The following is a 25253-nucleotide window of genomic DNA, read 5'->3' on the forward strand; positions in this document are numbered from 1 at the left end:
CTGGTCTCTGGGAGGTGCATCCCTGCCACCTGGTCCGTGCTGGAGTCACATCTCCTGCATGCTCCTCCACACCATCATCGCTGGAGACCTGGTAGGTGAGGTGGGTCTCCATGTCTCCATCCTACCCCTTCCTGGGGGCCTTGGGCACCGAAGCGAGGAGTTAAAACGTTGTTTCACCCTGATGGAGAGCGTTAATTGATAAGGGAGACGTGTTTGGGTGGTGGCTGCCCATAGGCTTGCTTCCTTCGGCATTTTCCCATTAATAAGTCGTAGCGAATGTTCTCTGGCACATCAACCTCAAACAGATAGCTTGTCAGCTGGGAGCCGAGCCTTTCATAGATCTCATTGATGGAACAGTTTTTAAGAGCAAAACTGGGGACAGGGAGGGAACGTTTGCAGCCCTCCATCCACAAAAGATGGATGGGTCGCGGGAAGATGTTATCAGAGAGGCTAAAAAGCTATTTGGGCAAAGGTGGGCTTCTCCATCCCCACGTCCTTCCCTGCCTCATAAAGCATCCTGCCTTCAACCTTTTTTAAAACCATATTGCTTAGCTTTATTAAAGAACTCACCTCCTTTTTCTCCCCGCTCATTTCCATGGGTCCAACCTTGACTCACACGAGCAGGAGACAAGAACTCCTTGGAATTCCGCCATGAGTTTTGCATGGAGGATTTTCTCTGGCTTTTTCGTGATTTCGGGGAGCCGGGGGACAGGAGAGTGTGACAGCTGAGCCGAGCTCACCGCAGAGAGCACTCACAGGTTGCCTGGTGATCCAAGACGTACGATTTTAACAAGTCAGGCTCCCAGATCGCAGGCCTGAAAGACTGGTCCCAGGTGGGCGTGAGGTGCTTAAAGGCATGGAAATAACCAAAACCTCACCTTTAGAGGCTTCAGCCAGACCTAGCACATTGTCTGCACCTTCCTTGTGGCTCCCAGGTGCTGCATTGAGACATCAGAGCTCCCTGGGGGACAATTTAGGCGGTGTCGAGGAATATCAGAGGGGCGGAACAGAAGATCAGTATGGGGAAAGCTTAAATACCTGCTGCTCACCAGCACAGGGGAGGGATGATGGATGGGGCTGTGACAGAGGTCTGTAAAAGCCTGGGCAGCAGGGAGTGATTTCTCTTCCTTGCCTTGTGAGAACCAGGAGCCAGGAGATGAGAGGAGCTTTAAAACAAAGACAGGGCTTGTTTGCAAAGCCGTAATTCAGCTCAGTTGTGCTAGAGGTGTGTAGAATTAGACAAAAGGAGGAAAAAGCTTAACCAACACTAAAATGTCCCGAACTCAGCCCTTTTCCCCAAGTACCCAGAGAGTGCAGGTCTCTTCTGAATGCCGAGGGTGTGGCGTGGTGGGAGAGCTGGTTGGGGTTGCTGGCAGGTTTTTTTTGTCACCTTTTGCCATCCCACAGTCCCATGCCAGGTGAGGCTTCCACATCACTTCCAGAGGTCTGGGGAATTGGGGCACATCCTTGCATTAAATGGAAACCTTTTTTTTTTGTGGTCTCCATAGCTGGTCTCGTCATAGGGAGGTCGTCGCCACTTGACCCGTGCAAGTCCCAGTCTCTCTGGCTCCACCTCAGTAAGGTCTGCAGGATGCCAAATTCACTTCTGGCCCCAACCCCCAGGGCAAGGACCTGCCGGGAACAGGCTCTGTGTCACCTCTCTGGGTAGTCTTGGGGTGCCCGGGTGTGATGGATACTGGGGGAGATGGCGTGGTGAGCTCTGGAGCCTCTCCTTCCTATGTTAAGTAACTGGAAAACAGAAATTGCATTTCGCTAAATATTCATTTGGGAGTGGTGATGTCTCTGAGGATGTAACTAGCAGGTGTCAGCCTCTGTGTCCAGGAGCTCATGGAGGTGTCACAGAGTCCTTCCGTGCCCCCAAGTCCTGCTCCAGTCCCGGCTTCCCCTTCCCTTTCCAGATCCCCATCTGATTGGAAATGCTGGGTGCATCAGGTGTGTGGCCTTCTCTTCCCGAGGCTTCACTCTGCCGAGGGATCTGGGGAGCTGAACCACTGCTTCCAACAGTCCTCAATTAGACCCCTAATGAGGAGGCAGTGACACCTCCCAGCTCCTTCTGCAGGCTGGTTTCCCCAATGGGATTACGTCCCCCCTCCGCTCCAGAGGTTGGTTTTGCGCTGGGAGACTCTCCCCCCGCCCCAGCTCTGAAATGATGATTGAGACCAAGATTTATACTTTTAATTAAGATTGAGAGGCTGGAACCCCAGGGTGCACCAGCCTCAGGAAGAAGGACAATTATGAAGCAATTACACAGCCTTGTAATCACATTATGCACGGGATATAGGCTGAGATCTACCAAAGCCAGTGTAAATAGGTCATCGGCAAGCCCAGGAGATGACAAACCTCAAAAAATCCTCGAGGCGCTGCTGTCCAAAGCCTTTTGGGGTTGGGTATGGAGGACCTGAAGCTCTCAGACCCCATCGGATGCTCAGGAGCTGGCTTTGGTGCTTTGTAAGGACTGAGCGTCTCGGAGCCAAACCTTCTAGGAAAACCCTCCTGGGCAGGAATTCAGTAGGAAAAGTTGGCTCAGGGCTTAGTTTTCCCACTGAAGGAGGTGGGCTATGGGGTCCGTAGGAGCTGACACCCCTGAGACTTTGCTCCCCCCTTATTTTTCTGGGAAAAAAAACAAGTTCTTGGTGGAATGCCATCCCTCTGCTCTACGCTTATCCTCATTTGGCATCTCTTGCTTGCTGCCTTTTTCCCTTATTCTTTTCTCACAGTTTACAAATTAGTCAGCTTTGCCCAGTGAGGAAGAATTGATTTTATGGTGAAACACTCTATTTTTTTTTCTCCCCTCTAAAAACAGCTTTTCCTTCCCATGAAAGCAGCCGGGCGAGCTCCGAGACGAGCCCAGACACCCTGTCACACTTGCAGGGAGCTGCGAAAACAGTCTGCTTCCCCCTTGTTGGGTGGGGAGGGAGGAACGTCCCTGCCTGGCCCTAAAAACGGTGCTTGGGAAGCACCTGGGGGGGCAGGGCTTGCTGCACGGGACACAGGGGCTGTGCCAGGCTGGGGATGAGGTGACCTGGGTCCATGGGTGTCCTCCCACCTGGGGACCAAAGGGACAGGATGCGAGGTCCCTGCGTGCCACATCCCCCCAGCTGCTCCAATTTGTGGCAGTTTTATCCCTCTTTCCTCATCCTGAGCTGATTTTCTTCCTCCTTTTTCACCCTGAGCAGCCACATTTTTCGCACTGTACCTGCTACAGCAGCGCCTGGAGCCCACAGCATTGCAGCGATGGGTCGAGTGACCCAGAGAGAGAGAATTATATATAGAAAGGCAGGAGATAGAGATGTCATTAGAGAGAAGCTGGGAGTCGGGAGAGCACCTCCAGGCCCTTTTTTTTTTTTTTTTTTTTTTTTGTGTGGATGAAAGGAGCTTACTTCAGTGAATAGCATGATTATATTCAGATTCCCATTTAGGCTGCTCCAAGTTGTACAACAAAAGGAATATTAAATGATATTGCAAAATTTATGTTACAAATCAATGTAACCTGCATAAATCAACCCAGCCCAGGCAGGAAGGTAGGGCTTGCTTTTCTCAAAGTGGCTGCTTTAGAAATGAGACGCTGCCTTGGAAATGAAAGGGGCTGCATCCAGCTGCAGAAGACCTTAGAAGAATGCCATGCCTTCAGCCAGCTGCATCTCCTTACTCCCTTATTTTTTTTCCAGGACACAAACCGATCTGGTTAGAGGAGCTTTTAGGAGTTTACGCATGTTTTTCAGAGCTAAAACTCTTTGTACATGTAAGCAAAATTTTGGGGTGGAAGGAAGGATGGGCCAGGAACGAATCTGAGCACAGCAAGGCATTTGTGAGATGCTCCTGCTCTCCTGTCTCCTGGATGAAAGGGAGTATGAGGTTTACCAGTTCTTCCTCCAGAAATCTGGGTGCTTCAGAGGTGTGTGGTGAGCACAGGCATGGGGATGAGCGTGGTCACGCCAAAGACCTTGGTTCGCAGGTGTGCAACCAAGCCGTTTGCTCTCCCTTTGCTGAGCTGATCTCCGTTATTCAGATGGAAAATGTCCCCTCTCTTCTGGGTTTAACTGCTTTTTACCTCCCATCCCACCAGAGCCAGGCCAGGCCAACAGAGCTGTCCCAGTTTCCCCAGCTCTGCTCAGCACAAGGCAGCAGATCTGTGCCGTGCTGGAGCTCAACTTCTCCAAAAAGCGGACTTTTAAAGGTATGTTTTGCAGCCTGAACAAGAACAGACCCACAAAACCCAACCTGGCAACACAATCCCTGCCCTGCCACTCACAAATCCCCCTTCCTGCCCTTAAAATCTTTGTCTCTGACCAGGGTTTGCTTTTCTCACCTTTCAGAAGCGGAAGGTGGGGAAGTGACTCCCTGCCCCCTGGTTCTGCCTCTCCTTCCAGTGAATGTCCAAATCCTTGGACGACATCTGGAGGTGAGTGTTCGTGAACGTCCCTGCCACCACCCCAAGCATCCTGCATCCCTTCTGGCCAGTCCCTCGCCCTGCCAGCAGATCCTAGCAGCTCCTGCCCCGGCCCCACTCCCTGGTGAGCTGGCCAGCTTCTCCTGGGGACCTCGGCCGTGCTGGCAGGCGGACCCAAAAACCTGCCAATACGTTCAAGGTCCTACTAAGTTTTGGAGTGGCTGCTGGATTTTAATACGGGGCGAGAGTACATTGTCCCCTTGCTACAAAACCCCTTGGGTTTTGCTACTAAAAGCAAGGAAGAGCTGGCCAAGGGCAGAGTTAAGGCTGTTTTACTGTTGTTTTATCAGCCTAGGACATCGTGCATAGCACGGCTTGATGACGGATGATGGATGTCCCTCTCCATCTTAAGGGACACGTTTGTCCCGTTGTATCCTCAGGAACTCAGCCTTGCTTTCCTAAATGCAATTGCTCCAGAGGAGCCACGCTGGCCTTAGCATCCCCTTCCCATTCTTTCTCCCAGCCCAGACCTGAGTGGGGTTTCCCTTTATTCCTGAGCAAACCCAGAGCAAAAAAAAAGCCCCAGCACCCTTTTCATGCCCTAACTTGCCCAAATCCCTTCTCCCTTGAAAGCAGCTGCATTTTTCAGTGGTGCCTTGGAGGTACTCACCAGGCTCCTGACTTAGGCACAGCCGACCGAGGGATTGCTCTGAAAGGGATTTGTTAGTATTAATTACGCTGCGTCCCTGCTGAGATTTTTAACAAGATTATGCTTCCCGAGCGCCGCTGCTCCGCTTCCCCTCCTACTCCTTCCTTTCCATTTCAAAGCACAGTGCGTGTAGCGGGGCTTGTTATTTTATTTTTTGTTGTTCCCCCGCAAGATGCTGCTGAGGGGGGAGCACGCAGGAGCCTCCCCAGCTGCCGGGGTCCCTGTGCAATGCTGAGAAGGGGCAGGCGAGCCTCAGCTTGGGACCTCAGCATATTCAGGAGCCACACGTTTGTCCCACCCCATCCTCCTGCTTCCCTTTTAACCCCCAAAACCTGCAGGTCCATAGGCAGACGTGGCTTTTAGCAAAACGAAGCCGGATTTGTGCTTGCATCAGAAATTCCCCAACCTCGTGGGTTTATTTTCCCTGTAGGATTAGCGAGGTTAAGTCAACGAGGGTGATCCGATTTGGGCTTGATGCTATTCTCGGCAGGGTTTAGGTGCCGTGGCACGGGCGGGTGTGTGGATTCCTGGCGTGAGGCAGCTTTTGTGGGATAAGGGGCAGCACAGCGATAATCAGCCTTGTGCCAGCTGGGAGCTAACCCCAGGAAATGGTTTAAGGAGGCCTCTTCGTGGGGTGCCATTGCTTTGGGGGGGGTTGCAGCTTTTTTGGGGTCCCTGTCTTGCTCCCAGTGAGGGGGATGTGACTGTGCATGAGGCACTAACTTGCTGTGAGGAAACGTTTTTATCTCTCCCCGCTATAAAACAGGGATGGACGTCACCTCAGGGTGCTGCTGGAAGGTGATGGAGGTTTTAGGCCAACCAGTTGTGTGGATAAGGGTGCTCCATGTCCTCCCCCCCCAAGGAGAGCATCCTTGGTCTTCTGTGCTTTGGAGGGGGGGGACAGAAAAGGTGAGGGAGGTGAAAAATGGGGCCCAGAGTTGGACCTTGGCTCGGCATCACGGTGGTTTCAGTAGGAGGGATGGAAGCACCAGGAGATGCCCCTGGTACAGTGTGATCCCATTGATGGCCCCAAACCCAGGCACGGCTGGGGCAGGTACCCACATTCTCCCCAGCCCCTGCCTCCAAGGCCAACTGGAAGCACTGGGAGCTACTGGGAGGCTTTCAGAAGGGCTCGGAGGTTCCAAGCTTGGATTTGTTGTGTGCTCACCCCCCTAGAAGACACAGGAAGAAAAGGGTGCTTGCTCCCCACAACACGACCCCTCTCCAACCACCATTGGCCATTTTTTAGCCACCAGTTTTCCAATTCCTCCTCAATTTTTCTTGCCTTCCTGAATTTTTCCTCCTCTTTTCACCCCAGCGATGCCAGGGCCAGCTGCCGCCTTTCCGACGGGTATCTGTTTATTTTGACCCGAGCAAAAAGGCTCCTTTTAAGAGTAAATGCTGGGGTCCTCCCGCTGCATTATGTAGCATAAAGCACAGCACCACTCAGCCAATTACCCTAATGCTGCTTATTTGCTCTTGTTACAGCAAGTAATTGCTCACCCAGAAGCTATTAAATTAGATAAGAGCAGAACAAACAAAACTATTCATTTTATTCACCGTATATTTATACACCTACCACTCCGGAGCAAGCAGCCGCCACGCTCGGGCGCTGTGAGTTTTCCTTGCTAGGGAGGCGAGGGCGATGCTCGTCACAGTCTGGGGGGTTTGGGGCTTTCCTCCTGCATTGTCTGGGAGGCTTGGGTTGTCCTCCTCCAGCCTGCTGCCTTCAGGGCTTCCCACCATGGGGAAACTGGGGCGTGGGGTCAGGATCACGCCCTTGTGGTGAAATAAATCAAAGTTGGAGGGGGGACCCCAAGTGCTTTTAATTCCCACCGGTGCTCTTCCTCCCCCGGCCCCGGTTTGAGCTGGGTACTGGGCAGGATGACCCAGCTGCCACGGGTGAGCAGGCACTGGTGGCACCGCGGGGGATACTGGGGACACTGGGGTGCCCCCAGTTCCCAGCTGGGGGGGAGGAGGAGCAGGGTTATTGCCCGAGACATGCTGTGTCCAGCCCTGGTTTCTCCACCCCATCCGTGCTGGATGGAGAGCTCCACGTCGAGGCTGCCACCTGCCCCCAAACCTCGCATTAAAACTCAGTGTTTTTTGGGGAAAATACCATTTTCTGATGAAACAGATGTCCCTTTTCGTCCGGTTTCACCCACAGCTGGAAGGTGGCAGGGTGGTTATTGGGGTGGCCTGCGGGGTGGGCTTGGTCCCTCGGTGGGCTTTGCTCGCAGCCAGGTGGTCCCGGTCTTGAAGGGCAGCAGAAATTCAAGCAAATTAAGCAAATTAAATTCAATTTTTTCTTAATTAAAAATTAAGAAACAACGTGCTCATGGCAAACCCCGAGCTAAATGGTGCTGGGAACTGTGGGGAGGTGGGGAGGAGTCAGTTGGTTATTTGGGGGTACCTAAAGGGGGTGGAAAAGGGTTTCTCATGGGAAGATGTGATGCTCGGGATGCTGCTCCCTGCTGCAAGCCCCCAGAATAAAAACATACCCCAAAATATAATACCCAAGGGCTATTTTTTTCTGATTTGTTGGACAATTTCTGCATTTCATTGCTCCCTTTGAAGCCGAAGCTCCCGCTCCTGCTGTCCCATCGGTGGGCGAGATGACCCCAAGTGTCCCCCAGCATCGCTGCGTCCCCCCCCTGCCCCGAGGGACATCCCCTCCTGGCCGGGACCATCGGGGATATGGGATTTGGGGACGACCTGGGCGTGCAGCCCACTTGTCACCCCGGGGGGTGGCTTCCCATGGGGTTTCAGTGGGACGCCAGGAGGTGGCTGTCCCCGGCGCTGCCAGCCAGGCGTGGGCTGCTGGCACCATCTAGTGGGTGCTGCCCCCTCACCCCGCTGCCGTGTGCCACCTCCCTGCTTTGGGACCCCCTGAGCCCTCAGGGGACATCGAGCCCCCTTGGGGACGTGGGGTGGGACCCCGTGGCCCTGGAGAAGTCCCCACTGCCGCAGCGATGTCCTATGAGTTCGGGGTGCCTCGGGAGGGGGCAGCGAGACCCCCAGATGTGGGGCCGAGGGACATTGGGGTGCTGGGGGTGCCGGGGGACAGCCAAGGGGGGGGTAACCTGCATGTCCCTGTCCCCAGGCAGGGCTGGGAGGCCGGGCCAGGCTTTTCCTTCCTGGAGAGCGGCGCTGCCTATTGCATCAACTCCGGCATTTCCAGTCCCTGCGGGAGAAGGGAGGAGCGCGGCAGGGAAAAGGGAGAAGAAAAGAAATGGGGGGGACGTGGGGCCGGGGGGGGGGGGCTGGGGGTCACGTCGGTCCCTCCAGCACCGGGGTAGCCCCCCCCTTGGGTGTCTGTCCCCATCCGTCCCCGTGCTGGCCTCGGCCCCTGGGTTCTGGGCACGGAAAGGGGGGGAAAAAGGGGAAAAGGAAAAAAATCTCCACGTGGAAACGCGCGGCCCTACAGCCGGGACCTAAAGCAGCAGGGAAACCAGCCGGGGTCTCGCCTCGGTTTCCCCAAGCAGGGGTGAGGCGAGAATCCGGGAAAGTCCCCACAATGCCACAATTGGGGAATTCTGGGGGGAAAGCTCCCCTTTTTGGTACAGCCGGAGGCCGAGAGCCCAAAGCTCGGGGTCCGCCCTTCACCCCGGCATCAGGCCTGCGCTTGGGTCCCTGCAGAAAATGGGGCTGCAGCCTTTGGGGGCACACAGCGGGGTCGTGTTGCCTCGCAGCATCCCCCACCCCTCTTTTGGGGCCGTTTTGTGGTGTTTTTGTATAATGCTGACGTCCGGGAAAGGTTTACCCAAAATATCCGGAGGGTGATAGAAACAAAAACACACAGGGGAAAAAAATGTGCTGTTGTTTTGATCCTTATTGGAAACAATCCCAATATTTTGGGATTATCTGGGGAGTAGTTGGGGGGGGGTTATAGGTTGGGAGGGGTTATAGGCTGGGGAGGGGGTGCTTGGGGGGTATTTTGGTGGGGGATGTTTGGGGATAAAGGGGCATTTGGGAGAGGGGATTTAGGGGGAGGTGTTTGGGGAGTATTTTCGGGGGTATTTGGGGGGATATTTAGGAGGGGTGTTTGGGTGGGGGGACTTGGGAGGGGGGATGTTTGGGGGGTGTTTAGGGGAGGTATTTAGGGGGAGATGTTTTGGGGGGGTATTTTTGGAGGTGTATTTGGGGGGGTGATATATGGGAAGGGGCTATTTGGGGAGGTAGTGGGGGGGCAACTGGGAAGGGGCATTTCAAGTGGGGGATTTGGGAGGGAGTATTTGGGGGAGTTTATTTGGAAGGAGATATTTGTGGGGGTATTTTGAGGGGGTTATTTGGGAAGGGGTGTTTGGGGGGGTATTTGGAGGGAGATATTTGGGAGGAGGTATTGGGGGGGGCATTTTGATGGGAGGTGTTTGGAGGGAGATATTTTGGGGGAGGTACTTGGGGAGGTACTTGGGGGAGGATATTTTGGAGGGTGGTACTTGGGGGAGGATATCTTAGGGGAGGTATTTGGGGGAGGACATTTGGGGGAGGTATTTGGGGGAGGACATTTTGGAGGAGTTATTCGGGGAGGTACTTCGGCGGACTATTTAGGGGAGGACTTTTTTTGGGGGGGAAAGGCTAATTGAAGGGGGGATGCCTCTGCCCCAAGACCCTTCCTGAAGCCCCCCCTCCCCGCAGCCGAGCCGATCCCAACTCCCAGCTCGGGGGGGCTGCTCGGGGCCCCCCCTCGTCCCCAAACCCCCCCTCCCCGGCGGCGGGGCGGGGGCGGAGGAGGCGCCTGGCAGCCGGCGGCCGCCCCCCAGCTCCGGCTGCCCCGCAGCGAGCCGAGCCGAGCCGAGCCGAGCCGGGCCGGGCGGGGATGGGCAGAAGCAGCCGCCCGGGGGCCGGGGGCCGGTAGCGGGGGAGGCGATGGGGGGCCGGGGGGCTTGGTGGGGGCTGTGGGCAGCGCTGGGCTGCGGCTTGTGGCTGCTGGCCGGGGGGCAGGATGCCGCCGGGAGGGCCGGGGAGCCCTGGAGGCAGCTGATCCGCTGGGAGAACAACGGGCGGGTGTACAGCCTGCTCAACACCGGCGCCGAGTACGTGCCTCCGGGGGGCGAGAGGCCCGGGGGGGCCCGGCTGCTGCTGGCCGACGAGGCTCCCGGGCGCGGAGGCCGGAGGCAGGCGCCTCCGCCGCCTCGCCTGGGCTCCGAGACGGTGCGGGGCCACACTCGGCACCCCTTCGGCTTCGGGCAGGTGCCCGACAACTGGAGGGACGGGCCGGTGGGCGACGGCGCGGGCTCGCCGCGCTTGAGGCCGGCCGGCCGCCAACGCCAGCCTTCCTCGTCCTCCTCGTCCTCCTCGTCCTCCTCCTCGTCCTTCGCCTACGCGGCCTTCGGGCAGCCGCTGTACCCCCAGCCGTCCTTCCCGCAGCCCCCCTTCGAGCCCTACGAGGCGGCCCCGAGGGCATCCTACGACGAGGCGTACGCCTACTACCGCGCCGCGGGCGCCGGCGGGGCAGCCGTGGCCTCGGCGGCGGCGGGGGCCAGCGTGGTGTACCCCTTCCAGCCTCGAGCGCGCTACGAGGACTACGGGGAGGAGCAGAGCCCCTACAGAGCTCAGGGCTACTACCCCGAGCGGCCCTATGCCCCTCAACTGGCCGACGGCTTGGACCGCAGGTACTCCCATAGCTTGTACCACGACGCCGGGGCCGGCACGGAGCAGGGCGGCGCGGACTCCTTCGGCCTCGACCAACGCGGCGTGGCCTCCACGGATAACCTCCAAGCGCCCGTCGGCTCGCCGCAGGCGGGCGGGATGGCGTACGGGAGCCAGTACCAGCCCCACGAGCCGCAGCCACCTTTCGGGGTGGTGATGGAGCCCTACGGGGCCCCCCGCCCTGAGCCCTACGTGCCCCCTCGCCCCGAGCCCTACGTGCCCGCCCGCAGCCCCGAGGTGCCGCAAGCCGTCCCCGACAGCCAGGCGCGGCTCAGCGTGGGGAGCGTCTACAGGCCCAGCCAAGGAGGACGGGGTGAGTTCTGGGGGGCCCTGAGGTGGGACGGTGCCCCTGGTGCCCCCTTGCCCTTGGGGATGGCAGCCTCGAGCTCGTGGCGTCGGGGTCCGGTGGTGGGTGCACCCCAGGGGATGCTGACACAGGGGCTGAGGGGCTGGGGATGCTGGAGACATCGTGTGGTTTGGGGAGGGCGTTTTGGGGTGGGGTGGGGGTGATGTGAAGGGACTGGGACAGGTCCCACTGGGGGCCAGGTGTGGGGTGGGTCTGAGCTGTGTCCTGGGTCCTCCTGCAACTGTGGGGTGGTCGTGTGTTGTGGGATTGGAGATGTGACACTTGTGGGGTGGTTGTGTGCCATGTCTCAGGTCCTCCTGCATCCGTGGGGTGGACACGTGCCATGGGATTGCTGGCATGATGCACTTGTGGGGTGTTTCTGTTACATGTCCCAGGTCCTCCTGCATCTGTGGGGTGGATATGTGCCATGGGATGGGGAGATGTTGCACTTGTGGGGTGGTTGTGTGCCATGTCCCAGTTCCTCCTGCATCCATGGGGTGGATGTGTGCCATGGGATGAGGACGCACGGTGTTTATGGGGTGGGTTTGTGCCGTGTCCCCACTCATCCTGCCTCCACGGGGTGGCTGCATGCTGTGTGCTCCGTGCGTGGCTCCGTGCTGCCTCCCTCGGGACCATTTCCCCGATGCCCCCACCCAGCTCCGCCGTCCCTGACCTTCAAGGGAGATGTGCAGTGGAGGTCACAGCAGGGTCGCCGTGGCTCCGTGCCCTACTGACCCGACACCGGTGCAATCCTGTGGCTTTTGGCTGAGTGTTGCTGAAATTTGAGGCAGGGCTGGAGGGCGCGAGGAGCAGCAGCCTGGGGGATCTGATCCCTGCCTGTCCCCAGGGAAACCCGCCTCGGCTGGAGCCTCAGACCCGGCTGACCCCACAACCCATCCAGCTCCGTCCCTGCTTTCTGGGAAAAGCCCCACAGCCCAGCCTCGTTGCGTGCAAGCGAGCGAGCACAGCATGAGCAGCCAGCCCGGGTCAGCGGGAGGTCTTGCAGGAGAAGTGTGGGAAAGTGATTTTGGGATGGAGTTTGTGTGGAGGGGACCTCTGCCCCCCCGGTGTTGGAGGCCGGCGCGCAATGGGGACGGTGCCAGGGTGGAAATGGTGATGGGACCCTCGGGGTGACTTAGCTGTACCATTGAGGGATAGCAGGGCCACCCCTCGGGGTCACCTTGTCACCTGCAGAGCCACCCAGGGCAGGTTCCTTAATTGGGAAGGAGGCTTTTGGCAGCAGAGCCAAACGTTAATTACGCCCCTAATCTCTTCAAACACACATAATCCCGCCCGGCTCTGCGAGGAATGCGTGGCATTCACCGCTGGCTGGGCCGCCTGGGGGGGTTAATTAAGCAATTAGATCGCCCCCGGCTTCCACCTGGTGGGTTGTAAGGGTGCGCGCGAGCCTCCAGCCATCCAACGGTGAGCCTCCATCCGTCCTTCCAAAAGCGAGCCTCAATCTGTTCAAAAGTGAGCCTCCATCCATCCAAAAGTGAGCCTCCATCCATCCAATGTGAGCCTCCATCTGTCCAAAAGTGAGCCTCCATCCATCCAACAGTGAGCATCCATCCATCCACCCATCCATCCATCCATCCATCCGTCCATCCATCCATCCAAAGTGAGCCTCCAGCCACCCAGGACCATGTCCTGGGGATCCATGGCTGCAGGCACTGGTGCCGTGGTAAGGCGCTGTTGGTGCTCTCCCATCCTGTGCTCCTGGCTGCAGCCTCCCCGCTCCCCAGGGACCCACCTTCGCCTCCGCATCCCCTCCGAGCCTCGATGAGGCCTCCCCCGGTGGGTCCCTTGGCCTGACCCCTACCTGGTGCCGGTTCCTCCCACTCCGGGAGAAAGCGAGGCCGTGCCAGGGCTGGAAAATTCCAAAGTTGGTCCGAGGGCATGCAAGGCCTCCAGCCTCCTGGAGCTCGCCCCCCTTCAGGACCCCGTTTCAGGCGGGCAGTCCAGAACAAAGGGCCAATTTTACGGGTTTGACCTCACCTCCTTCTGGCCCAGCACTGACGGCCGGGGAAGTGGAGGCCAGCAGTGTCTGCATATATCCTTGTCAGCCTGCAGTACTAAACACATGCGAACTTTCTAAAATAAAAACAACCCCAGCCCTCCTCCTCCTCCTCCGCCTCCTTTTTTCTCCTGATTCACTCCGACACCTTTTTTTTTTTTTCACTGAAAAAAAATGCGTTTGCTTTTTTTTTTGCCTCTTCCTTAACGCCGTGATTTTTCTACCTGTGGGAAACATTCAAGCCTGAGAAGCAGCCGCCTCTGGGCGAAGCTGAATATTGCTGAGCAGTGAGTCAGCTCCTGCGAAGCTCGAGTTGGCCAAGACATCTGGCTGTCTTTTCAGACAGAAAGGAGGGAAAAATCCCGTTTTCGGTTGATTTTTTTTTGTGCCGCCTCTTGCTTTTCAGCTTGCTGCTCTCGAGCTCTGCGTTTTTGTTATTTCTTTTTTTTTCCTTGAAGGAAGGGTTGGGTTTGGGATGGGAGTTCCTCGCTGAGGATGCTCAGGTCGGGATGTGGTGAGCGCCACGTGGTTTGGGCGGCAGGTCCTGCCTCCACATGGCTCGGGTGGGCTTTATTTTCCCTGGATCACCGTGTATGTGCGTGGGTCACTTAAAAACAGCTGGGCCTGGCACATTTCTCCCTACTTCCCTCCAAACTCCAAAAAACACAGCCCCAAACCTCTGCCGTCTCGATATTCCTGCCCATCACAGCCTTGATGCGTCCATTTTACAGATGGGCAAACTGAGGTGATGTCGCAGTGGTTTTCGGGGTCCTTCATCCTTTGGGTCGCCTCTCCCAGGTCAGATCCTACCTCACCCCTTGCTGAGGGTGCAGGGGGAAAGAGCCAGCCCCACTCCCTGCGCTTGGGCTTGTAAAAGCAGTTTTTTTCAGCTCAGCCCCGCACACCTGCACAAACAGCGTGGTGTGGAGCAGGCTGGCTTGCTATTATTGTGATTTTCACGGTGCATGAGGAGGAAATCTTCTCTGGCAGCTCCCTGGGCAGGCTGAGAGGCAAGGGTGCGGAGGAGGAAAAACAAACATTTTCTTGCTGTGGTTATCCCGTTTTTTGGAGGCAGCGGTGGGGGGCTGCCAGGTCCGGGCTTGCAGGAGGTGGAAAAGAGCTCGGTCAGCGGAAAGGAGGAGGATTTGGCACGGGGGGCTCGGCATGGAGGGTGGCGGGGGCACCTTCGCACGGCAGCCTGTCCAAGCGAGCCAAAATGCGGGCTGGGAAGGCAACCCTACAAAAACAGCGGGGCCAGCTGGGGCGAGCATTGCATGGGGGGGCAAAGTCCCCATTGGCGAAGGAGTTGGGTTTCTCCGGGAGTGTCCAAGAATTTATTATAAACACCAGCGCCGAGGAGGTGTTGTTTTGTGGATGAGGACAAACTCTTCTCCCCATGGCTCAGTAGCAGGACAAGCACTAAATTCAGGTGCTCACCCCAAAACACGGCTCGGCGGGGACCTCGCTCTGTGTCTGCTGTGTTGTTTTATGGTATTTTAAGGGGAAAAGTCCCTGCAGCCCGCTTGCCTTCCCCCTCTCCCCGCAGACCCCCCTGGGCATTACATCAGCAGTGATGACCAAGCAGCGGGGCAGGAAACAAGCTCCAATCGAGTGACGTGATCCCTCGGGGGAGGCTGGGCCGGGAAACAAGGAGGCATTGTTCTTCTTGCCCATGGAACAAAATAATAAAAATAAAATAAAACAAAACAAAACAAAGAGGAAGGCAGGAGGAAAATAAGCAACATGCTGGAAACATCCTTGGTGTAACGGGGGGAGCTGGACTGGCTCTTGTGCTGGGGATGCGGATGGGAATGGCGAGGATGAGGATGGAGATGGGATGGAGATGGAGATGTGAATGGTGAGGATGGGATTGGGATGGGGATGGAGATGGAGTCGTGAATGGTGAGGACGAGGATGGAGGTGAGGATGAGCTAGCAAGCTCACAGGAGGCCAAGCAGAGGTGCAGCACCGTTGGGCACAGCGCACAGGACAGGCTTTGCTTTGCACAGGGTTGCAATGAGGGAAACCGAGGCACAGCGTGCCCGGAGACAATCGCCCCCCCAAGTCCTTGTACTTCATCCCCTTGCTGGCTATATAGCAACCCTTTTGGGCCAGCACACTGGTGGAGCTGTTGGGACCTGTGGATGTTTTGGGTGTGCGCCGCCACCGCTGTGCCACCACACAGGAGGCCGTGTATCCCCCACAGGTCTCCCCGACTTGGTGCCCGACCCCAACTACGTGCAGGCGTCAACCTACGTGCAGCGGGCGCACCTGTACTCGCTGCGCTGCGCCGCCGAGGAGAAGTGCCTGGCCAGGTAGGTTGGGCGCCACACTGCCGGGGGTGCTGGGGGGTGATGGGGTGGAGAGGGTGTTCACGGGTTGGAAAGGGTGTAAAGTGGGGCAGGGAGGTGGAGGAAGAAGGGAAGGAGGGAGGCAAGGAGGATGGAGAGTGGAGGAGAAGGAGGAAGGATGGATGGTGAAGGAGAATGGGGTGAAGAATGGAAGATGAAGTATGGAGGGTGAAGGATGGAGAATGGAGGATGCAGAAGGTTGGAGGATGAAGGAAGAGGATGGAGCATGGAGGTTAGAGGATAGAGGAGAATGAAAAGGAAGGGGAATGAGGAAGGAGAAGGAAGAAGGATGAAGGGTGAATGAGGAGGATGGGGGATGAAGGACGGAAGATGAAGTATGAAGGGTGAAGGATAGAGGATGCAGGAAGGAGGGTAGAGAATGGAGGATGAAAGAAGAGGATGGAGCATGGAGGATAGAGGATGAAGGATGGCAGATGAAGAATGAAGGAGGAGGAGGAGGAAGGACAGAGGGTGAAGGAGGAGGATGGGAGGTGAAGGATGGAAGATGAAGTTCGGAGGGTGAAAGGTGAAGGATAGAGGATGGAGGATGCAGGAGAAGGATGGAGGATGAAAGAGGAAGATGGAGCATGGAAGACAGAGGAAGAAGGTTGGTGGATAAAGGATGAAGGAGAGGGAAAGGGAAAGGGAAGGGCAGGGTCCCACCACCAACTTCCACTTTCCCCAGCACCGCCTACACAGCCGAGGCCACCGACTATGATGTGCGGGTGCTCCTGCGGTTCCCGCAGCGGGTGAAGAACCAGGGCACGGCCGACTTCCTGCCCAGCCGCCCCCGGCACGCCTGGGAGTGGCACAGTTGCCACCAGTGAGTTAGGGACACCCACGTGGCCCCCCTCGCTTCCGCGCCCCCTCTCCTTTCCCCATGGTTTTGTGGCTTGTTTCACCTGCTTGCAGCCCCGAGATCTTTTTTTTTTTGGGGGGGGGGGGGGGGGGGGGGGTCACCTGGCTTTGCCTCCTTGCTCCAGAAGCCCCCGTGGTTGTGTCATCACTTGGCCACGGGCTGGTATAAGCATGGGGTCACTGCAGAGCCCCTCACAGCCCCCAGAACTCACACCTGGGGTGGGGATGAGGCAATCTGGGGGGGGATGAGGGGGGCACAGTCACCCTCACGGCCTCCTGCCCCCAGGCACTACCACAGCATGGATGAGTTCAGCCACTACGACCTACTGGATGCCACCACGGGCAGGAAGGTGGCTGAGGGCCACAAGGCCAGCTTCTGCCTGGAGGACACCACCTGTGACTTCGGGAACCTGAAGCGCTACGCCTGCACCTCCCACACCCAGGTTGGGCTCGGGATGCTCCTCGGCCGGTCGGGGTCCTCGGGGCTAGCCCCCAAGCCCATTTCTCTATCCACCAAACCCATTTCCCTCCCCGCAGGGCTTGAGCCCAGGGTGCTATGACACCTACAACGCTGACATTGACTGCCAGTGGATCGATATCACAGATGTGCAGCCGGGGAATTACGTCCTAAAGGTGATGGAGGGGTTTTTAGGAGCAAAAATTGTCAATGTGGGGGCTCATTTCTTGGGGTTCTTCTTCCCCTTTTGCTCATTTTTGCACGGTGTTTTTCCGCCACCGCTTAGGTCCAAGTGAACCCCAAATACATCGTCCTGGAGTCAGACTTCACCAACAACGTGGTGCGCTGCAACATCCACTACACTGGTCGCTACGTCGCCACGACAAACTGCAAGATCTCCCAGTAAGGAGCCGTCCGACCGTCTGCCTGCCAGCCCATCTGTCTGTCCCGACAGGCTCTGTCCATCCCTGGGGACAGACGAGTTGGGAGGTGGAGGGTTAATTGTTGTCATCACTTTGGGAAGGGTTTGGCAAAGAGTTGGGTTGTGAGTCAATGCTTTCCTCCGTCACCCTGCTTGGGTGTTTATATTGGATTTCCCCTATTTTCGTGTTATTTAGGAACAGAAACAGCTGCAATACACGTTTTTCCAAAGGAATCCCTTCACCTTTTTCAGCCCCAAATCCTTGTCTTTCTCCCTGCAGATCTTGAGCCGAGGGTCTTGAAGGACGGCACCTGCCCCAGCCCTACCACTGGCCGCTCCTTGAGCCCAAAACCACCCCAAAAAACCCACCCCAACCACTCCACGTGACACGAGGGAAGCGAGAGAGACTCTCTGAAATATTTTGATACTTAACTTCTCTTTAACCTGCGTCGTTTTTCCATTTCCTGATGGAAGCTGATGACAAGTTTTAGCTGGAATAAAGGGAGGGATGCTACCGGGCTGGTAGATCTCACATTTAGCAACAGCGAGCTGGTTCATTGAACCCTTTCTGCCTTTTTTTGGGGGGTCTCCAGCAACACCACGCTCCCCACAGGATGAAAGCAGCAAAGATTTGGAGGTGCTTCCCCTGAAATTCGGGCTGCCCACACAGCCCTCGGGACGACGGGATGTCTGGTTTATTATTATTATTATTTTCACCATCTGTAAAAAAAAAAAAAAGGCAAAAAAAACACACACCAAAAAAAAAGACGGAACCCATTAAAAACCCATTGCTTTGGGCTTTTTTTTTTTTTTTCATTATTTTTAATCTCTTTTGAGCAGCGGAACTGAGCTGGGGGGGGGGGGTTGCTTGGGCAGGGGGTGCCTTTGGGGGGTGGGGTGGGTCCCTTGGGTGCGGGGTCCTGGGGCCGGGGGGCCCTGTCCTGTCCTGTGTCACCAGGAGCTGGTGAGTGGAGACCGTGCCCAGCAGTGCCTGCAGTGGGGCCACTGCTCCCCACTGGGTCCATCCCCGTGCCCCTTTCCCTTCCCCACACCCCGTTCTCACCCACACAGTGCCCTGCGTCCTCACCCCCTGTTATGTTTCCAGCACGTTTTGTTCCCAGATGTTTAATTTCAGCTCCAGCGCTGGGTTTCCAGCCCTGTCCCAGCTCCAGGCACTGCACACACCTGATGCTCCAGCTCATTTCAGCGCTGCCTAATTACAGCTCGTGCCCTGCAGCTCAGCCCCACACGGGCTGCTCCAGGTAAGAGATGCTCTAGCTTCTCACAACTCCAGCTGAGCAGTGTTTTCATCTCACCCTGCACCCCAGGATTTATTTACACCCAGATCTTCATTTTCAGCTCATGCCCTGCAGTTGAGCTCCGGGTCTACATTTTTAATTCAGGCCCTGAGTTCCAGGCCTTCATTCAGCCCCAGCCCTGCATCTCAGTACACACCAGGTAGGAACTGCTTCAGCTCCTCACACCGCTGGTTTTGCCTGCCGTGCCCTAGGTTCCACCTCCAGCTTTGTGTTTTCAGCTTGTGGCCTTGGTTTTCACCTTGCGCTAGCATACGTACACTGGTCAATAACTAGTTTTGTCTGGGTTTCACTACCAACATGACCATTTTGGCTTAAGGCCCACGTTTCACCCCTGGATCCTTGTTTGCAGCTCGTGCCCTGCCGGCCAGCTCCAGCTCTCACAGCTCAGCTCCATCCCTGTGGCTCAGCCCCAGAGGCCGCACGCTGCAGGTAAGAGATGCTGGGGCTTCTCCCAGCTCCAGCCACCTGATGCTGTTTTGCCTTGTGTTTTACTACCAGCACACTGTTTTCAGCTCATATCCCTGTGTTCCATGCCTGGATCTCCATTCTCAGTCATGACCTGTGTCTTCAGCTCATGCCAGTGTATAGATAATGGCTGACACTTATTTAATTGTGATTTTGTTCCTGGGTTTCACCACCAGGATGCTGTTCTCAGTTCACATTTTAGCTTGTGCCTGCTGTTTCCACCTTGGGTCTTTATTTTCTTTGTGACCTGTGATTTCAGCTCATGCCATTGTACAAATATATAAGCCTGTGGCCCCTATTTCCTCCCTTCAGATCTTCTTTTTCAGTTTGTGTCCTGCATTTCAGCTCCAGCCCCTGGACGCTCTGGTTCCTTTCAGTCTGAGCTCCCCAGCTGGGCACTAGCAGTGATGCTCAGCATCCAACCACCTGTTTTGAGCAGGTTCTGACAAGGCCATAAATCCGTCGCTGCCATAACTGGGGTACCAACATTAACCACCACAGCTGTACGCTGCATAAATATTGCCTGGCACAAGCACCAAATAAAGAGTTGAACTGCAGAGTCGCCTTTGGTGCCGGTGATGGGGGGGGGTAGTGCAGGGGGGTTTTCTTTTTTAAAGCTGGTGAAAACAATATTAATAACAACATTAATAAACGAGATGCCTGGACAGCCCCATTTTCTGAGGGTCAGACAGCCCAAGTTTTAGGGGAACACCTCCACACCTTTGCTGTTTTCAGCCTCTAGGGAGGCATGGTGGTGCCAGAGACCCCCCCCCAAAAAAAAGAGGGAAAGGGTCCAAGACCCAGCTATAGTGCTAAACAGGTGATCTACCAGCCCTGGGGCATCCCTCCCTTTATTCCAGCTAAAGCTTGTCATCAGCTTCCATGAAGAAAGGGAAAAACAACACAGGTTAAAGAGAAGTTAAAGATGAAAATATTTCAGAGTTGCCTTTGCTTAGCCTTGCCCCCACCCCGGTCCCCAGGGGGAGCGGCAGCAGAGGTTCATTGCTGAGGAAGTTCAGGGCCCCTGCTTTGCAAAGCAGCAGCTCCAGGCCTTCTAAAGAAGGCAGCACTGCTGCTCAGATGATGTTCTGGAGGCTCAGGCTGCTCAGATGATGTTCTGGAGGCTCAGGCTGCCCAAGCCCTACTTAGCTCTTAAGGCTATGTGAATGGCAAGCCCCAAAACACACTGAATCCCATGCAGGAGAGGTGGGTGTGGGGTTCTACAAACAGTTTATTAAAGTTCACCGTACAAAGTTTTTACCAGGACTGCGTCCTTCTCAGGAGGCAACTGGCATCCCGCAGGGAAGGGGGAGCAAGGACAGTGCTGCAGCATTTCTCCTCGCCTCGTTCAGCCCAGCAGCTCCTTCCCTCATCAGGCTGAGTCTGTCTGCCAGCACGCAGGAGCCTCCTCCGTGTCCTGAGGGACAGAGGTGGCCGTGTCCCCCTCCAGGACGTGCAGCAGGGACCCCCTCCCCTTCCTGCAGCCCCAAGGGGAGCTCAGAGCCCCTCCAGATCCCAGCATCACAGAGGGCCATCCCCAGCCCAGCCACCACCAAGACCACTGAAGTGACTTCCAGGGCCCCCACAGCTATCTGGCTCCAGCTCCCACCAGACACCCCCCCCAGGCCTCCACCCCCCCCCCCCCATAAAGGCCACTTACCTGCTCAGAGGCCACCCAGAACCCTTGGTTCTCCATCTCCAGGGTCTGCGTCCCCACTTCGGGGTCTCTTCTGTCCCACAGGACGGCCACATCGCTCCAGCTGCCCCTCTTGGTCCTCAGGCACTGGGGAGGGGAGCACCAGGCTGCAGCCTCCTCCCACCAGGATTTTTGGTGTTTTTTTTTTTTTGAGCACCCCGATCCTTGTGCAGTGCTGAGACAGCCGTGACACCTCCAGAACCCCTCCCCACCCCCCCAGTCCCTCTTTTATTTAGGTGAAGCACCACAGCCCTCATGCCCACCACCCTCCGAGCTGTCACCCGAGCTCCGTGACCCCACCGAGGGAACAGATGGACAGACAGACAGATGTCACCCTTACCACCAGCAAGACGATGGGCACGGTAATGATGCCAAGGATGCACACGACCATGACGGCCACTGTGGACTCAGGAAAGCTGGGGGCAGGGGGGGGCTCCAAGGTGTCCTCTGGAGCAGAGCCAGTGGTCAGCACCCTCCTGGGGGGCCATGGAGCCCCCCAGCTCCTGCCCCAAAGGGAGCTTACCTCCGACAGCGATGGAATAGGGGTCCACCTGGAAGTTGGAGCCAGCCAAGGCTTCGTCTGGCCCCACGGAGAGGGCGAGCGCCTCCAGGACCTCCAGGCTGGTGGGAGCGGGGAGCTGGAAGAGCACATCCCCATGGCACAGCAGGGAGCCAGGCCTGGGGGGAAGGTTGGGGAGAGCTCCTGCACCAGCCCATCCCAGCAGGGCCCCACGAGGAGGCATTGGGATTTCCTTCCCAGCCCCCTGGGGACATCCCTTCGGTCCCAAGGACCTAAGATGCCATGCCCCTCTAAGATGCCAGACCCTGCCACAAACCCTCCTGGGCTCAAATCCTCAGAGCCCAGGGATGATGTCTGAGAGCCCCCTGGACCTGTGCCCCCCACACAGCACCCCCTGCTCGGGCAGCCCCACGCTCCCACTCACAGAAATCCTCTTATCACCGCCTGCAGGAAGCTCCTGTGCCCCTTTAGGGCTCTCACCACCTGGAAGAGAGGATTCGCTCAGCAGTCCCCAGGGATTTCCACCACCTCAGGGAGGAGACCTCCACCAGCACAGCCTCAGAGCCATCACCCAACAGGTTCCCGAGGGGCTGCTGTGGGCACCCCAACGCAGACCCCTAATTCCTCTGGGGTCCTCAGCCCCCAGGAGGCCCCCAGCCCCTTCCCCCAGCCATTCCTACCGCCTCTCCCAGGTCTCTGGCGAGCGCCCGGTGCTCCGCAGCGAGCGGGTCCAGGAGACGCTCGCTGAAGCGCCTGTTGGTGACGAGGAAGGAGACGGGGTACACCCGCAGGGGCAGCCTGGCTCCTAGGGGGGCAGGACATGGGTTTTGGCAGGCAGACACGGCCATGAGCCCTGCAACCTGCAGGGACCACCCTTACCCTGCACCGAGAGGGAGCTGAGGTCCACGGAGCTGCCGGTGAGCGCCGTCAGGGCTCGCAGCACCGCTGCGACGTCGGCATGGACGGCCGTGTCCAGGTAGACATCCCCGGTGACCTCCAGGTCACCCCTGAGGGGTCTGAGGGGGGAGAAGGGCTCTAAGCAAGGCAGGAACATCCTGCTGGCATCCCCCAGCCTGCCCAGCAGCTCGTGGCTTCAGAGCCACGGAAATGGGGTTTAGCGGGGAGCTTTGGAGAGGGGCTCCCCGTACCTGAGGCGGCTGATGGTGAAGTTCCTCACAGGGTAGAGGGCACTGAGAGCCCGAATCACCTGCAGGAGGAGGAGGAGACAGGAGCTCATCCCTCACGGGCAGCTCACCCTCAGACCCCAAGGGACCAGGAGCAGCTCCCTCCAGGGAGCCTCGATGTTCCCCCTTCTCCCGGCCCCGCAGCGTCCCCCCAGGGCACCGGCCCCAACGGCCCCCGAGGCTCGCCATACCTCGCTCACCAGGGGCTCTGCCCCATCCTGGCCGAGCTGGAGGGCGGTGAGAGAGATGGACAGCTTCTCCGGGTCCAGGTTCTCCAAGCTGAAGCCTGGAAGGGGTGAGAAAACCTGTCTGTGCCTGTTCCCCCACCTGTATGCCCAGCCCTGAGCCCACGCTGTAGGGCAGAGGCAGTCAGTGAAGGGCAGGTGCTCTCCTGTCCATGGTGGAAGGGCTCAGGCTGCACCCAAAGAAGCTCAAGGAGGGGAAACCAAGGGGACACCCAGGAGTTTCGGCACCAGCACTGGGTCACGGGGGTCTCCAGCACCCTTAGCACCACACAGTTTTGCGTGGATCAGGAGCACGGAGGTTAAATGAGGCCAAGCCAAGGAGGTTTGGGCTTGGATCAGTGCGCAGGGGGAAGTTTGGAGGCGGCCACCCCGCTGCAGACCCTCCTGGCTTACCTCCAGAGGAGACGGAGCGGGGCTCCAGCTGCCAGCTGAAGGCGTCTCCTGCTCTGCTCGCCTCCGTGAGCAGCGTGCGGATGAGGTGGGAGCTGCTGGGGGCATCCCCCCGGAACAAAATCTCCCCACGCACCAGCACCGAGCCATTCCTGGGGGGGGGAGAGGAGGCGCTGGGGCTGACCCACAGCTGGGAGCCAACAGCACGACCGGGGGGGCTCCGCTCCCACTGGGGCAGCCCCACTTGGGCACCCTGCACCCACCTGAACTCAAGGACGTTGGCCTGGAGGAAGGTCTCGTAGGAGGACAGCGCCTGGCCCAGCTGGAAGAGAAGCACAGGGATGGGGAGCTCCCACACACCACAGCCAGCGTGCCCAGGGCTCCCCACCCAAAGCCCCCCCCGGGGGGCTCTGCTGGCACTCACCATCAGCCTCACTTCATCCTCCAGCTGCCTGTAGCTCCCCGAGGCCTTGCGGCTCAGAGCCTCCGTGTAAGCGATGCCCAGGAGCCTGAAGCTCAGGGGCAGGGTGTGCACAGGAGGCTGCGCCCCCACTGAGCCAGGATCGCTCCTTGATGTGGCTTCTGCAGTGAGGGTTCCTCCTGCTGCCACCCAGCTGGTGGCCGTGGGGACATCAGAGGGGTGCCAGGAGGTGACAGGAGAAGGACTGGACATGGGATGAGCATCAGGTGTGACTGCTGGGGTCCACGAGCTTGGGGCAGGGGAAGCCAGTGGGTGGGATTGGGATGGAGATCTGGTGGTGCTGAGGGGGTGCCTGGGAGCAAGGGTGCTGGGGCTGGGAGGTGGCACAGAGCCCAGCATGGGTTCTGGAGACCAGGAAGCCCCCGTAGCTGCTCCATCCTCATGGGGGGCTTTGGTGGCACCAGGGGCTGCTGAGCTCACCCCAGCCTCAGCGGAACCTGAGGAGCTGGGGACCCATGTCCACATGGGGACAGGATGGGCTTTGGAGGGTGGTGGGGATGGATCAATTTGTTCCTCCGAGGTGACAACAGGTCCCCTGAGCCCCTCCGAAGGGACCATCACCTGTGGGTGGCTGACACCAGGGGACATGGCACTGGGAGGAGATGCAGAGACAGTGCCCAGGGACCAGTGCCCCACTGGTGTGACAGCAGGGACAGAAGGCACCGGAGCAGTGCCAGGACGAGCCCCAGCCCAGCTAGATGTCTCCTCTGATGGCAGGGCTAGGGACGGCCCCGCAGGGGGCTGCAGGTGAGCAGCAGCAGGGTCCTCACCCACACCACTTGCAGGGTGGCAGGGGCTCACAGCTTGCTCCTGTCCCTCGGGGCTCCTCGCTGGGGCTCCAGGAGCTTCACGCTGGATGTCGGAGAAGCCACTGGATGTGGTCAGGTCAGATGTGGGCACACTGCTGTCGCCCAGCATCACAGCTCCAGTTGGTGTCCCCAGGGCCAGTCCCGCAGCTCCCATACCATGATTGGAGTTTCCTTCGCCGCAGGAGCAGCCCGAGGTGCCCTCAGATGCAGGTGGCTCCATCGTGGGGTGGTTGCGTGGGTCCCCATGTCCCCTCTGGGACAAGTGGCCAGGCAATGGAGCCACCAGGGAGCCCAGGCCGTGGGGCAGGGCAGTGATGGACAGACAGACGGCCAGCAGCAGGACAGCCCTGTACCGCAGCCCACCAGCAGCAGGACACAGGGCTGGGGCCATGTCCCCCTCACTGCGGGGCATCGGGGACATGTAACCTGCAGGATGCGACGGGGTCACCCCACAGCTCTGCTGGGGAGAGCCCATGGGGATGGCGTGGCTGCAGGGGGTGAGAGAGAAACCTTGGGGGGGGGGGGGCCCAAATCGTCCCCAGGGCAGACCCCAAATCAAGACCAGCCCCCTGCCAAAGCCCCTCTTATGCAGCTTCACCCACTGTTACTTCTTCTCTAGCCTCCCTCCTCACCCCACACAGGCAGCAAAACCCCAAACACCCCAAAACCCCAACAGCAAAACCCCAAACATCCCCCAAAATCCCCAAGCATCTCCTCAGAAGATGCCCAAAGCCCACCTTGCCCCTACCTCACAGCACCCACCAGGAGGAGGAAGCACCAAGTCCCCACCCTGGCCTTGATCTTTTATCTCATATCACAGCTCAGCTCCAGCTGGTCCCAATTAGCACAGGTGCCCCCCAGCTCCTCGTTAAGCCCTTGGCACAGCAGAGGGGATGTGGGGACCGATCCCACAAAAAAACAA

At 58.0% G+C, this 25253-nt stretch overlaps 2 protein-coding genes across 2 annotated transcripts; one reads left to right on the plus strand and one right to left on the minus strand.

The window, feature by feature from the left end:
• The first annotated feature begins 9609 nt into the window (after window positions 1–9609).
• LOXL1 (lysyl oxidase like 1) lies at window positions 9610–17766 on the plus strand. The gene is made up of 7 exons (XM_083850567.1): window positions 9610–11085; window positions 15342–15450; window positions 16172–16309; window positions 16631–16787; window positions 16882–16977; window positions 17088–17203; window positions 17503–17766. The coding sequence occupies exons 1-7, from the start codon at window positions 9990–9992 to the stop codon at window positions 17507–17509; spliced, it is 1719 nt and encodes a 572-aa protein (XP_083706693.1). The 5' UTR covers window positions 9610–9989; the 3' UTR covers window positions 17510–17766.
• A 2453-nt stretch (window positions 17767–20219) lies between these two features.
• On the minus strand, window positions 20220–25127 carry LOC310905031 (uncharacterized protein). Its single transcript, XM_083850566.1, has 13 exons — window positions 25080–25127; window positions 23466–24819; window positions 23305–23363; window positions 23045–23193; window positions 22598–22692; window positions 22371–22429; window positions 22102–22238; window positions 21903–22027; window positions 21647–21705; window positions 21226–21380; window positions 21043–21149; window positions 20667–20789; window positions 20220–20423 (listed from the first exon to the last, which is right to left on the minus strand). Exons 2-13 carry the CDS (start codon window positions 24804–24806, stop codon window positions 20379–20381), a joined length of 2454 nt encoding a protein of 817 aa, XP_083706692.1. The 5' UTR covers window positions 24807–24819; window positions 25080–25127; the 3' UTR covers window positions 20220–20378.
• Between the last annotated feature and the right edge of the window lie 126 nt (window positions 25128–25253).

This window comes from Anser anser (assembly GCF_964211835.1).
Source record: "Anser anser genome assembly, chromosome: 10".
Classification (NCBI taxonomy): Eukaryota; Metazoa; Chordata; class Aves; order Anseriformes; family Anatidae; genus Anser; species Anser anser.